Genomic DNA, 14889 nt, shown 5'->3' on the forward strand with positions numbered 1-14889 from the left:
GGCTTTAAATTTTTGTATTTCTTTCATTGAAGGAATATTTGCCCATGCTTCTTAAACCCCAAGGAAAACTCCTCTGAACTACAAGAAATTAAGAGAGTTAACAGAGATTTTCAGGTAACACCTTGATTCTGTAACTGGTCATCTTCTATTATGTCTCATATCTCTTATTTCACTCCTCTTCCTCTCACACATCCTCAGAACTGAGAGGGGTGACTTGGAAATAGCTCGGCTACAGTTTAATTAAAACCCTAGCCTGCTAGCTGGCTAGCAGCAGTGCAAGTCTTTGCTGCCTTATGATTTGAGCTCAGTTCTGAGATGGCAGCAGATTGAAACCAGTTTTGTTTCCAGTTGCTGTTTGGACAGCTGAAAAGGAGTTACTGATGACGGCTGTTTTGTTGATACGTGTCTGTTATGAATCCATTGAACAGCTCACATGAATTAACATGCCACTGCAAGGATGACAAATGACCTTGCGTCAGCTCTGTTGTCATAACTCTTAGCAAAGAAAATGAACTAAACTAACCTGATATTCCTTTCTTTTGGCATGGGCTAAGAGTTAGTACACAGATAGCTTACCATGGGTCAGCTTGCTATCCGAGAGTTAACTTTTCGTAGCCTCAGGGTTTAAGATTCACTCAAATTTAACAAAGGCTGTAAGTAGACACTGGAGCAGAAGATTTTTCTATCATTATTCCTGTGAATACAAGGATTGCTCTATCAGATCACAGTATGTTCTCCACTCCTCCATTCTGTCTCTGGCAGTGGCTGCTCAAAAGGTCCATATTGGAAAACATGGACCTTAAACATTCGTATAAACCTATCCAGGGGAATGTTTTCCTTAGCTAAGGGAATGGGTTTAGAACTGTTCTGAGACATGACCAGGAGCCTTAGAGTTTATAACCATAAGCTGGAAAGTAATAATTATATGTTTTTATTATCTATATGAATGTCTGTGCCCATAGTTTTCAAAAGTAACAGGTGATTTTCAATGTTTATGCATTATTTTATTTCAAGCACACCTTTCTGAAAAATTAAACATGCTTTGAACGGCTCAAGTTGGCATTCTGAACTCATCCTTCACTTCTAAAAATTTTGGTCATACTCCTTTTTCTAATTCTCTGTAAACTTTAATCTTCTTGTGCTTGTGAAGCACTGATTTCAATAAGTGAGGTATGAAATACATTTTTTGCCCCCCAATTAAGCAACTTTACATTTCAAATTATCCTCATTTCTTTGCATTTTACTCATGAAAATCTCTTCCAAATTATTTTCTTTGCCATTCTCTGGAAAGCTTAGTCCTATTCAGCTGGATTTGTACTAATGAGCTATGCTTACCTACATTGAAAGAAGTATGATATGCATGTTTTTATGATAGCTGATAAATGGTAGATGAGCCTTGCGAGTTACTTTTCTGTTTCTAACTTTGCAACTCCATACAGGCTGAAGCCTTACAGCTGGTCAACAGTGGTCGGTACGAAGAGCGTGAGGACTTTGCAGTTGTTGTGCAGCCATTTTTCCGAAACACCGTGTTGCCCTTGGATAGGGTGAGTCCCATTTTTCTTTCCCATCATGCAAGGACCAGTGTCTTGATTTCTACGTCAGTAAGGTCCATAAGGCAAGGACTGTTTTTTCTTCCTTTGCAGAGTCTAGCAGCACACAAGCGTGTGCAGTGGCCACACAAAATGTAGGCCCCCTCTAGTTTCATCTGAATTGCATGTTCCCTTTTGCTTCCGCTGTTGGAGGGCTTAGTTGGCCTTCACCACAATTTTTTTCCAATTTAGGTTTTTGTATATGTTCAGATTACCTTCACATGGAAACCAGCACATGGGGAAGTACGCTTTATCCCTAGCTCACCCAAGGCTGGAAAAAGCAAGCAGCCTTTGAAGTCAAAGGCTGATTCTCCCTTCTTTTCTCCAGCTCTAGCATTGCATGTTCTCTGTAGTAAAGGACAAATTCTCAGCATGAATCCTGGTCAAAACTATTCAGTTTTACATAATACTTATTTTGTCATATCATCCCTGTTTTGTTCTGCCAGCCTTCAAGTCCAAAGAATGGTTATCGTTTTGACAGTGATTGGGCAGATCTTCCCTAAGACAGACATTTGCCTCAGCTGGATAAACCCACAGTTTTTGATGTTTCCTGAAATTCAGCACAAGTTTCAACACCTGAAAGATTTTAAGCCTGTGTCTGAATTGTGGAAGTTTAACAAGCAAAAATAAGCAATCAGATTTTTTTTAAATAATTCTGTTCAGTGCGGAGCATTGCTCGATGGCAGGGTCAGCATAAGAGCTGTGAATATTGGTATAATGACAAGTCTAGATTTGTTATCGAAATTGCAGTGTGAAATTGAGCAGGATGCATTACACAAAAGATCTCAAGATGTGGTAATCTGCCCACAGTTAGAAGCACCAAACTTCATCTGCATTGTCAAAACATAAGCATATTGCCTTTAGGAAGATACCAAAATTGTAAAGGGGTACGGCAAGTTCAGTGCACTTTTTGGATAAACTTTTAGATATTGTCAGGTCTCAAAGCTTAAAGTGAGCTTAAAAATGTATTTTGCTTTTATTACAGGATGGCAAACCAGATCTGAGTTTCTTTGCTGCAGACTGCTTTCATTTCAGCAGAAAAGGCTATGCTGAGATGGCTATGGCTCTCTGGAATAACATGGTAAGTGGCTACAAAGCAGATCCCCATGTGCTTGGGGTAGGAGTCCCAACAAAAGGTCATGAGAAAAGTGTCCAAAACAAAACAGTGAGCATATCAGTTTTGTTTCTTGCTAACAAGAGGAGGACTACTGAACTTGAGATCCTTCTCAGTCTGCATTGCTTGGGAACACAACCCAAGGCAATTTAAAAAAAAAAAAAAAAGTATAAGCTGTTGCTCATTAAAAAAACTGTATAAGCTGTTGCTCATTCAAAATGAGAAACCCTGAGAGCTTCAACGTACTCTGGAGAAAAATTCCCTTTTGATTTTGTAATTAATATGCACTAAAGCAAAAATCAGCCCAGTTAAACATGCAGTCCTGCAGCTTCCTGAAAATGTCTGTTGAATGAGCTTGCCTTTCTTCGGTGAAGTCTGTTAGATTTATTATGAAAACAAACAAGTGATTTAATTTTTGCTGCCATTAATAGTGTGGACATGTTGTACCACCCACTCTAATATCTGAGGCAGTTCTAGCAGAGTCACTGAAACTAATGCAGGACTGAAATCATACCTATGATTCCTCTACTTGCAGTCACATTCCTTCTGCTGTTTTAGGGGAAATGGTAACTTTTGAGTAGTGCTGGCACAGTGTGTAAGAGGCATATGCTGGACTCGATAACTCCACGGTAACAGTCACTTTTGGAACTATGTTGTTTCCCATAGTGGAAGGAAGACTATGGCATTTTCATGCCACGGGGACATTTCCTCCTCTTGTCTTACAAACAGCACTTCCCAAGCACACTGTGCAAGCAGAAATGCAGTATCCTGGTTTGTGCAAGAAACAGGCATAAATGGAGGAGAATTTCTTTTCACTTTACTTAAAAGTTTGAGCAAGATAAGAAACTTGCAGCATATTCCAGAATGAACTTCAGCATAAGGGCTGGGAAATCCAGGGCAGAAATCTATGCAGTTGCCCAGTCCAGCATATGAACTGTAGGTCCAGGGTTACAGAAAACAGTACATGCACTTGTGCTGAATAATAGATTTGTACACACTCCGCCAATTTGCCTGTTTTTCTATGTCAGGCTTCACTGTCTGGTACTCCAGCTGATGGCAGCCTGGTAGGCTTCATAGCTTTAGCAGGGCTGACAATGGCCCAGAAACCTCTGGCAAATGCAACCAACATCCAAATTGTGCATGGCTGCAAGTCCAAGGAGAAAGAGGCAGTACCTGGGCATATGGTAGCCTTAAAGTGGGTTTGTTGCCACATGGTGTTCCTGTCAGCCATTACTCATTCCTGAATCACGATCAGTCCTTTTTCTAAGCCACTGGAGTTTTATTCTGTCCAGACTGTCACTCATTTCCTACACACATAAGAATATTGACACAGCTTTCTATTGGGTAGTGGAGATTGGCTTCTTACTAATGCAAAGTACAACTATTCAATCCACAGGGCTCTGTCGATTCGTGTTGATTGGACTATTCCCTAGTTAAATCTAGTTCTTATAACACATCCTGGCTTTTCATTTGCTGTCCATGCACAGAGAGGTTGTGCAAGCTTACTGTGAGGCTGTATTGTTTTTCAGTTCCCTGAAAAGCTCAGCAAGCAGTAGGCTTATGGCCAAATGACATGGATTCTTGTCAGTACACACAAAGGGCCAGACTGTGCCTGGCCACTGCGTGGGTATGCATGGGTGAGGATGGCTTAGGAAGCTTCTCCCTCACCCTGGAGATCTCTGCCCTTCCAGCCTCATGCAAAGCAAACCATGCTCCTGCTCTCTGAAGTCAGAAAATGCTGTAGTCTTAACAGGTCCCCTTTGGTTGCAAATCCACCTCATCGGTCCCCTGGCCCAGGAGAAGAGCACACAGACAGCATGTTTAGCTTGTGTTAAGCCACCACGTTTGCTACATGCCCTTAGAAGAGCCATGTGTTTCTTCAAGAAATTGTTCTGTACACTCAGGGGCTCGAGGGTGCTGTCATCTTCAGAGCTCAGAAGTTAATGCTGCTCCTGAGGTACAGATCACAGAGCTGAAGTGGGGGAAAAAAATAAATAAAAATAAAATAAATAAAAAAAAGCTCGCTGCAGAATTTTGCATCATATCATCCTTTGCCTGCTCTATGCCAGACTCCTTACCAAGGGGTCTATCACGGGCAGCATTACAATTACCTACAAATAAGCAGTGAGACAGAACATTACAGGAGACGAACCACATATCTTACAAATAATCACATTGGAATTTGAGCTGTTCACTTTAAGGTGCAATAAGACTACCAAATTCAGTCTCCACAATATTAACCAGCAGGCAGGGCAAATGATTAGGACTCCTGAGTCCAGCAGGACCCCAAGGCAATCAGCATAACCTGGCACTGTTTTTTGTTCTCATCTTCTCTGAACTTCCTAGCTTTCTTCCCTTCTCCAGTCATATTTTTAATACGTAAGGCACCAGACCCTGCATCTTGCACTGGTTCATCTCTCTCCTTTGATTTTTTCAGTCTCTGTTTCTATTTTGTATTACCAGACGAGAGAGAGGAAGTATTCCCAGTGTTTCCATATGGGAATCTGATTAGTTAGAATTTTTCCGCACATTGTGTTGGGTTTGTCAGGGTGTTGTTTCTCTCCAGCATGCAGCTGACACTTCAATCACCTGAGAACAGTAGATGTGAATATACAGGGCAGCAGAAGCAACAGCAGCCCTCTGCACTGTATTCCCAGAACTGCTGGATGACAATTCTGCAGTCCTCTACGGGCCAGTCCTCAAGTCATTACTTCAAGCATGTCCATACACAGTTGTAAACACTTCAGTTAACGTGACTGATCAGGCTCCTACTTGTTAGCTTAACTATGGTAACGGATGGCATGTGGAGTCCTTGCCAACCACAGATGTTGTGCCATTAGCCTGGACATATTTTACTTTGCATTTGAAATGGACTCAAAGTGAGCCTATGTTCGGTTAATGCAGCTTTGCTGACAACTGATGATACAAAAGGCTCTGTTTAATTCACTTCTTGCAGTCTTGTGAACTTAGCCTTAGCTAGAACTCCCAGGGAATTATTTGTCTGAGTGAAGGCTGCAAAGGTTGGTACTGTCTTATCCCGTCTCTGTAACTCTGCATCGCTTTTGGAGCTGCTTCCACCACCATGACACCTAGGCATCTTTCTTTCAGTACTGTGCTTCTGTCATGTGATTGTTTTCTTTTTGTGGTTTATACTGTCATTTGAGATGTCTGTGGCAGTCCTGGGCACATAGTGAACCACTTTGTTTTGGCAGAGTATGTGCTAGTAGGTTATTTTCTCCTACACTTAGTGCAAAAAGAGGAAAGGCTTCTCCTGTTCCTTGCTTCCTGAGGGAGTTTTTCTGCAGACAGTACATCAGATTCTCAGTGTCTTTAGTTCATCAATATTAAAATGTTGGGAAGCTTTCCTGTTATGCACCTTCTCCCGCACTTCTTCATTGATGCAAGAACCTAAAGATTGGATGAAAAGTTGTAGCCACCCAAGTCAGGAAACCAAGGAGAAAAAAACTCATTGTTTACTATTGTTTTTCCCTTCCTCAGATGGAGCCAGTTGGTGAAAAGCAGACTTACAACAACTTTACCTATGACAGATCAAAACTCAAGTGTCCAACCCCAGTAAGTAAAGGCCGAGAGGCCAGCCCATACTCTCCTTTGTCCATTTTTATTTTTCTTCTTATGGATAACTTTTTTTTTTTTTTTTAAGAATATCTTTGTGAAGGTTTTAAATAGCAAAAATATGCTCCTATTTTGTTACACGTTGGAAATTATACTGAGGATTCAATGCAAAAGAATTATCCTTACTGCAGTGGAAAGCCTCTACTTTAAGCCGGTTTTAATGAGTCTACATACTTCCATTTGGTTGCCTGAAGCAAACAGATTTGGAAATGATGCCATCAGTGCTGTTTCTGGACTGGCTTCTCCTTTTTTTTCTTCTAGGAACTTTCAGGCAGTAGGGCAGGAAATAGCTTGAGCTAAGACAGAAGGCAGAAACAGCTGACGGTCTGTCTAGAGACTGACAGTTTGCATCTCTGGGAGGGGTGATGGTATATTGTCTGAACGCTGCCTGCCAAGTGGTCAGTAAAACCTTTGATCTCCCTTTGTAGGAGAAACCCTTTCTTTCCACGGTGAGGAACAGTGGATTCAGGAATTCAGTTCCCGACTCGGAGAAAACTGAGCCTTCGGTGCCCTACTGGGCTGTCATTGTGGCAGCGGTAGCTGGAGTCCTGGTGGGTTCTGCACTCATCTGGGCTGTGTCAAGAAGAACCAAGAGACACCGACGAGAGACTGAAACAGAAAAGAACATGAAAACAACGTCTCTGTAAAGCAAGTGGAACAAACATCTGGTTCTGCTGAGGCTGCTCTCTGGTGTGACACAGAGACCAGCATCAAAAAAAAAAAAAAAAAAAAGGTTGGACATTAATTGAGCTTCTTGGTTAGCCAAGGGATTTGGGGGCCCAATACTATTGATCAGAAACGCACTGTGGGACTTAGCTTCTGCAGGTCAGTGAAGTGGGCAATGCCATTCAAAGTGTTAAAGCTTTTTGATTCCGAGATGCAATTCTTGGTTTCATAAATATTACATAGGCTGACAATTGCTTTCATGAAGCAAGAAAACTTGTTCATGTACCTTGGCACCTTATTTGCACATCTGCCCTTTTTTCCTCATAAAACTCTGTATATAAAATGTTAGATTCAAGTCCATGATTGTAACCTGGTGTTCCTTAATACCAAAGTAAGTGCAATAAAGAAAAACAGCAATTTCACATATTAGATTCCAGCAAGACTGTTGAGTTGAAGGAGCTAAGTTCATTCTACACAGGAAAATACCATGCCATGGAAACATCTTCAAGCAACTTCTAAGCAACCCAGAACATCCATGTAGCATCTGTGGTGCAGTGCTGGGCACCCTGTCCACTGCCTTGGACGCAAGCCACTGTCTGTCTGAGGCTGGATGTGGAGTTGGGCCATGCACATCACTTCTGCAGGGCTCAATTGTTTAGTCTCATGTCTTCTTGCCCCATAGCTGTATGGCAGCTGGTCCAGAATGGCTCTTCCCCTGAAAAATTCATTCACTAGCAGTGGAGTAGGGGATCTAAACAAAAAATGAGGTAGGTATGGGTAACCTAGCCTGGCTCTCATGGGATCTGTGCTATGTTCAAGTCTCCCAGACTGGAGTCTCCCTGGTTGTTCTCCAAGAATTTGCAAAGTTTTTTCAAACTTCTGATCAGGAGTTCAGAGGAGAACTTTCCTGGTAGTTAGACATTCCTTGTATTATACTTGCAGGTCAATTTCTGATCTACTAGCATGGATCATATGACATAGACTCCCTGTATTCTTGTCTTCAAAACCTTTATTTCATATGTCAAATACTTTTAATTTTTATTTTATTGAAGCCAGAGTGTAGTTTGTAATGGTGTGATTTTTTTTGTGAGGCTTCAACATTTCCACTCCATAAATGCAAATGAGTTGAGAATTAAATTGTTTCAGGGGAAAAAATGTTCTGGGGTTCCTAAACCTGCTCACTATGCACACACAGAAAGTGTTCAGAGTCCTCCCTTTTCCATTTCACTCATTGTTCTTGCAGAGATAAAAAGAGGTGGGTAAATACAAACGGTATGGTCAGGTTTCAAGAGCTGTAGCTCTACTCGTCCCTTCTTTGATCTGCTTTCAAAGGTTGGACTGTTACTGGTAGGACTGTTGTTTGCATAAATCCTCTCCACAGGTGTGTCTGAGTTTGGGAGCTCTACATGCAGCCCCAAACAAGGATATATTTGGAATGCAAAACAAAAGCACCTGCATCTTGTTTCAGCGCAGCTCAGGCATAAGCTCAAACAGCCCTTCTCTGCTGCTCTCCCCGTGCCTGTCATCAGTGTGCATCATTAACCATCTACCTGATATCCTAACTGCTGGTATTTATTTAGCTCAATAATTGGAAGCAAATGCAGCCTTGAAACTGTAATGCAAGAGATGACAGTTACTGTATTCCTGTTCATTCCAGAGCATCCTTACCTCAAACATATTGCAAAATATAAACATTCTCTACAGAACCTTTCATCAGTGCTAGGTATGTTGAAGGAAGCTAAAAACAGCAGTTCAGTGCTGATATACCTTTCTAAAAAATGTGTGTATGAATGAAGTAGAATGGGGGTCCTAGAGCATGAGTAAGAGCTACAACATCCTGCGTGGTGTCTCACATCTTTTCTTATCTGAAGATGAATGCAAATCTGTTGTTTTTTGTTTGTTTGTTTGTTTTGTTTTGTTTTTTTTTTTTTTGTTTTGTTGTGTTGTGTTGTGTTTCACGCTGGCGTCCCCTGCTAGAAAAACTAGAGCCCCTTTCCATTCATCCTCGGAGGCTGAATTTTGCTCTGAGCTTCTGAAGGCCAAAACATCAGAAGTGCAGCCAGTTGGGTAGTGAGGGAAATAGATGGCTCTTACCTCCTCCAGCATTTTGAAGGATGCTGGTGGAAATAATTCTTGCACAGGAGCTTGAATGACTCCACTTTGGACTGCAGATTCTCACCTCCCTGAGGCATTCGGCTTCATAATGAATGCTGCCTTTACTGACACTATTGGGAACTGAGACTACCGAGCTTAAACTTACTGGCTCTGTGATGCTTCTGCAACAGGAGACTTTTCTCCAAAGTTTCTCTGGGTGCAATAGAGCTCTACTGCACTACCCCAGCAGGAGCTGTGGAGATGGAGCAGGAACTGGCGGCTCCTTACTTAGTCTATGGAAATACCTTCTGGTACCTTTCCTGTGTAAACTGAAGTATGTGATGAACTGCACTGATGTTTAAAAACAAACAAAAAATATCAAGAATTATGCAGTTTGCAGCTATTTTACAAGCAAAACTGTTTCCTTGAAAATATTGATGCTAAGCGTTCCCTCTGTGCTCATTAAGCAGAGGTGCTCATTAAGCTGGAATGAATGACAAATCATTGGGTCTGGATCTTAGTCTGACTGCATTCAGTGTAGCGTTAAATCAGAATGTAATCTGTTACCCTGTCTGCCCGTTGTCCATTTTTCCCTCTTTTCTTTAATAGCATGCCCTTGGTTTCAGTTGCCCTATGGTATTTTCCCTCACCACACTGCTGGGTAGGCTGGACTGCTACTGATGCACAAAGGAGGAGAAGCATAGGAGGATCTTCAAGTCTGTATGGAAAAATGCATGAAATGGAAGGTGGTTTAGTCCAGGATTTCACTTTGGACAACGTTGATCTCACCTGCTGCTGAAAAGCACCACTTCTGTGTAAGGTGGCTTCCTAATGTCCTCTGAAACCCGTGAGCAGTCACTGTCCAAACAACTGCTGTGGCTACAGGCTGCGCTGCCCAGCTCAGGTGGTTGTGAGGGGCAGCTAGGGGTAAGTGCTGTGCCTGTCCTTGTAAAACTGATCCAACCCTCAAGCAGAGAAGTGACAGAGCCTAATAAGTGTTGACAGTTTGTCTACAGCTTAGGCAGCAGCTGAATTGAAGTTCTGGCCTTTTTTGCTGTTGAGAGACTTCCCTCTAGTCATGGTACAGCATCTGCATTTTGTTTTGTAGAATCAAATGGTACAGAAGAGTTTCACCTAGTGTGATTTTGCCCCCAAAATCCAGTTCAGATGCTCAATAACTAAGGGAAGAGAGGGAAAATTAAGAAAAACATCTCACCAGTTTCTGGATGGTGAGATAGAGGAAAAGAGATGCGGATTACAAATGTGATATCATTTTAACAGCTGATTAACCTGTAATATGTGGGGACGCGATCAGGAATTTTGTTACTATGAGAGGAATTTATCTAAAATGTTGAGTTCAAACAACTACACCCACTAGACCTTCTCTCTCTGCCCCTCCCCAAGAGAGGGGCTTCAGGAATCTCACCACTCAGGCATGGAAAAGCCCTGGGTTTTTACAGCTCTGCAATCAGGTTATTCATTTTCCACGAGCTATTTAAAGAACTTGCTCTTGGGGGATCACAGGTTTGCAAAGCTTGCTCCTTTTTTAGCCATTTTGAAAGAAAGCTATCTGAGATTTTGGGAACGGCAAGATAAAAGATTGTCCAAAAGGCGGTTCACAAGTTACTTAAATGGAATATGTTTCTGGGTGTTACAGGTCTTTGACCATCACAGGGAGGGATGCTCCTGAGATCTATCACGTTTAAACTATTTCTGTACTGAGTACACAGTTTGCACATCCAGGGACCTGGGAATTATTTCCAGCAGCAGTAGTCTGAATCCAAAAAAGAGAGTGGCAGAGGAGGGGAAGGAAGCTGGTATGTTTAAATGTAGCACATGCTGAGTATCTTCCATTTAGCTGCCAGCAACTGGCCCTTCCATCAATTGGCTTTCTTGGGCACTAGCTATTACACCATCTTTCACCTGTTGAATTCCTTTCTGAGTGCAATGATTTTCTCATGCGTATTGAAACGCAATACTGTCAGCACGTGCCTGACAGGTGCAGAAAACTTTAGCTGCTTTTGATGAGCATCCCAGCACAAAGCAGAGTTTGTTCTGCTTTAGACCATCAGAGAGAACAGTCACCCAGAAGAAAAGTCAGAAAGCCTGTGGTGTGAGCAACTTTAGAAAGGGAATCCAATGAAATGTAGGAGAGCTTGTTTAAGAAGTGGTCGGGACTACCTGCTGGCTAGAGGCTGCAAGAAGCTGCCTTATGTCTGTCCATTTCTGTGACCTATGTAACTGTCAGTCATAACTAGAATAATTATGTGGATTTTACAGACAAAATTTCATTCATGAACTCCCTGTGTTGTTTTTTGTTTGTTTGTTTGTTTGTTTTTTCTAATTACCGAACTTGTAGAAGTTGGGTATGAAAATGTGCCCATGTCCTCTGTCGGACAGAGTGTGGGGTCAATGAACATGTTTCAGTGGTAGGGTCCTTTGCAAGCCTCAGGCTTTCTGCTTCCTTACAAGAAGGATTTAATAGTCCCTTTGGACTAGCAGTGCTCTGTGGTTGGGGTTCAGTGAGAGGCAGTAGAGGATTTCTGCTGTTGATAGGTGGGTTGACCCCAGGGTGAGTTATTTTAGCTGGAGAAACCAGCCACTTCTGAACATTTAACAGAGCCTTCTCACTGCTGTAAAGTGGTTATGGATGTGGAGAAGGAAAGTAGCCTTTACTTTCAGATGGTCTGTATCACAACCATCACAGATTCCTTAAAATTCCTCTCAGTGTTAACAAACAAGCCATGAAGAAAAACCCTTTTGCTCCAATTTGTGTTGGTTAGGTGACTGCAAGCACCACCTGAGGGCCCCAATGGGCTGAGGCTGCAATAGGAGATAATCCCCACCTGCCGAGCCAGGGCAGGCAGCAGTGGTTCAGTTCAGCAGCAGCAGGGAGGCTGGGCCTTGGGCATTTCAGGAAAGACGTGCAATGTCATTGCAGTGGGTCAACGAGACAGAGTACCTTCGGTGCTCTTACACCAGCTCGTGTTTGCAGGCAGTGCCTTCTCTGAAATTCGTAGGAACTGGGCAGCTCAGCAGCTCTCCACCTGCCAGGGATTTACATGCGCTTGCTGGGTTGCCCGTGGGCATCCTCTGAAGCAGCTTTTGGATCCAAGTAAAACACGGGAGTTAGAAATGACTGGGGAGGATGTAGCTGGATAGATTAGACAGCAGAAATCAGGGATGCACCTTGCAAATTTCTAAGGCTGCCTCTGCTTAGCTCTTGCCTTTCACCAACAATCACCAACTTCAGTGCATGTGGGGACCCCCAGACAGCGCCCCCGTAAGCAAATACAGCCTCTGGAGCCCGGAGTGCAGCAGCTCCTTAATGTGCCACAGCCAGGCTGCACAATTACGTGAATAATGTAATGACCCTGAGTAGCCCTCCCGGATCCTCTGGGGATCCGAGGCATGGACACACCTCGGCTGTGAGTCCCAGACAGCCTGAGGGGGAGGTCAGACAGCACGGTGCTTGCGATAGGCAGCAAGATAACACCTCTGGGAATGTGCAGACGCAGAACATCAGGTATCTCAATGCTTGGTGAATCCGAGAACAGTTGACAGCAGCTCCTGGAGAAATCACGTGGGCTTTTGTTGGACCACGCTTAGCAGGGTTAGACATCTGTATTCCATCCCTTTAAAAGTCATCTACATTAGCTTTTTGTGAATCTGGGCTGAAAATGACGCAAATGCCCCTCAGCCCTTGACATAACATCTATCTATCACGCACTTGTCTTGTGGCATGAGCTGACCTTTTGCTGCTGCTGCTCCTGCTGCACTTGTCAAACAACCTCTTCACCCTTTTTCCCCTACCTGAGACATCCTTTTGGTACAGCTGTCAGAAATCTGTGGTGCATGGTAGGTAAATAAACCAGCCCGGCAATTAGGACATTCCCCTGACTGTTACTTATTCCACAACGAAATACTCAATGCCTTTGTTGAAACATGGCTTAAAGTGTTTTACAAATATTTATGAGGGTAATTTGTGTGTCTTAACATTCCTATGAGATAGTCTTCTTACCCCCCTACTAAAGATGATGAAATTTACGTGCAGAGAGGTGAAGCGATGTGCCCTGGGCTACGCGATGAGTCAGTGACCGAGCAGGAAATTAAAGCCAGAAGTCCTGGCTCCACAGACACGGCCTGGTTGTGTAACCACTACACAACTTATCGTTCAATCACTAACACAGCCGACTAGTTGCTGTGCCAGTTCTGTGCCTGGTGTTCCCTGCGAGTGCAAACGCAGCAAAATAGCAGCAGCCTGTATGAGCGGTGAGGAGCAGCAAGCTCCGTGGCAGTCCGCTCACCGAGAACCAGCTCTGCCCTGATGCCCCGTGCCATGCCGGGCACCTTGCAGCAGGCTTTGGCGGTGGCCCAGCCTGTGATTATTGTGGGGTGGGGATTGGAGAGCAGGGAGAAATGTGCTGCTCTCCTGTCGTGCTCCCACTTGCAGGACCCACGCCCTGCAATTATCTCGCTGGGTTCCTCCTCCTGCCTGCGCGATGCAAGGCTGCAGGTTGCACCCTCTGCTTGCCCGGCTCTGGAGGGTCCCTTACATGTTGCTTAGGATAGGAAGGGTCAGGACTTTCAGGGATCTGAGCTCAGCTCTGTTTACATGGTGAAGGTATGTCCTTTGGGACAGAATTTTTATTGGAAAAAAAATCTTCTTGGGAAGAAATGATGTATCTGAAATGGATGTTTCTTGCATAGTTAGTCAGTTTGTCTGACTTTTTTTTTTACTTGGCGGAAGAGAAATGATGGTGAAAAAGTTGACCTAAAGTGAAATTTCCCTTTTTAGAGCGTTATTTCAAAGGTTATTTAGCTATTTGAAAAAGTATTTAGCTTCAGGATTTTCAGAAGTGCAGGATATATGCCTTTTGGTTTATTTTCCAGCTGAAAGCATATAGTTGAAAAATGTTACTGATTTGGAATCTTTTTATCTTTTTTTTTTTTTTTTTTTAATATTACCATTTCGATTGTTGAAACACGAACCAACTCTAAACTGTTGGCATGTCCAGGGAGAAAGAAAGGTTCTTCTGAATAATTCCAGAAAATTCAGACCTGCTATGTAAGTGCTCGAGAGGCAGCCTCCCTGCAGAGCTAACTCCTGTAGCGCCCAACGCGCGCTGTTTGTACCAGTAACTGTGCCAGCTGTGAGAGTGACCACAGGCTGAAACTGCCATTGTGTTGTGTGTGTGGTTGTCATCAGTGCAGCTCGACAGTGCCAGCACGTAGTCTACAGCCAAATTATCCTTAGGTGTCTTCAGTAAGAGACCACGCCACGTTGGCACCACTCTGCAGCAGCTGCAGTGGCTGTGTGACCTGACTGACTGGGTAAGCCTTTCCCACCGACTCCCACAGCTCAGAATTAAAGAAAAAAATGTTTTTTTTTTTCTACTAAAGGCTGCCCCCATGCAGCCAGCATCTCCCCCAGCCCACACCTTCACCAGGCTGCTGCTCTCTCCCTAGGAAGGGCGATCTGCTTTAATAGGGAGCCTGGTACCAGCCCTGCCCATCCTCTAACCTACATACAGCAGCCCAGAGTTGGGGAGCTGCTCTTGTGCTTGCTGTCGTCCTCCTGTCAGACCATTTTTAGCAGAAACCTGCAGCTAACTCAAGCTTTTTGTCTTTGAACCGCCATGACTTTATATGAAAGCAATTGGGAGCTGGAGTGGATCCGCTTGATGGGAAACAGGGTTGCCTCTGCAAATTATTGAATCCTAAGATTATGTTATTTACCAACGTGTTCTCCTTTGGTCATCCTTGGAGCTGCACCGACTGACTCCTGGCTCC

The 14889-nt window shown here is 43.4% G+C and overlaps 1 protein-coding gene across 11 annotated transcripts in view; it reads left to right on the forward strand.

Annotated features, from left to right (window-relative positions):
- Positions 1-7431, forward strand: part of PLB1 (phospholipase B1) — an 89986-nt gene extending 82555 nt beyond the window's left edge. For all 11 annotated transcript variants that reach the window (XM_084514843.1, XM_084514847.1, XM_084514844.1 and 8 more), the window contains 5 exons: positions 33-114; positions 1440-1544; positions 2575-2670; positions 6202-6276; positions 6765-7431. In XM_084514843.1, the coding sequence (XP_084370969.1) occupies positions 33-114; positions 1440-1544; positions 2575-2670; positions 6202-6276; positions 6765-6983 (577 nt within the window). In that variant the 3' untranslated portion in view covers positions 6984-7431. The remainder of the gene's footprint in view (positions 1-32; positions 115-1439; positions 1545-2574; positions 2671-6201; positions 6277-6764) is intronic.
- The last annotated feature ends 7458 nt before the right edge of the window (positions 7432-14889 follow it).

Source organism: Aythya ferina, assembly GCF_964211825.1.
Source record: "Aythya ferina genome assembly, chromosome: 3".
In the NCBI taxonomy this organism is placed as follows: Eukaryota; Metazoa; Chordata; class Aves; order Anseriformes; family Anatidae; genus Aythya; species Aythya ferina.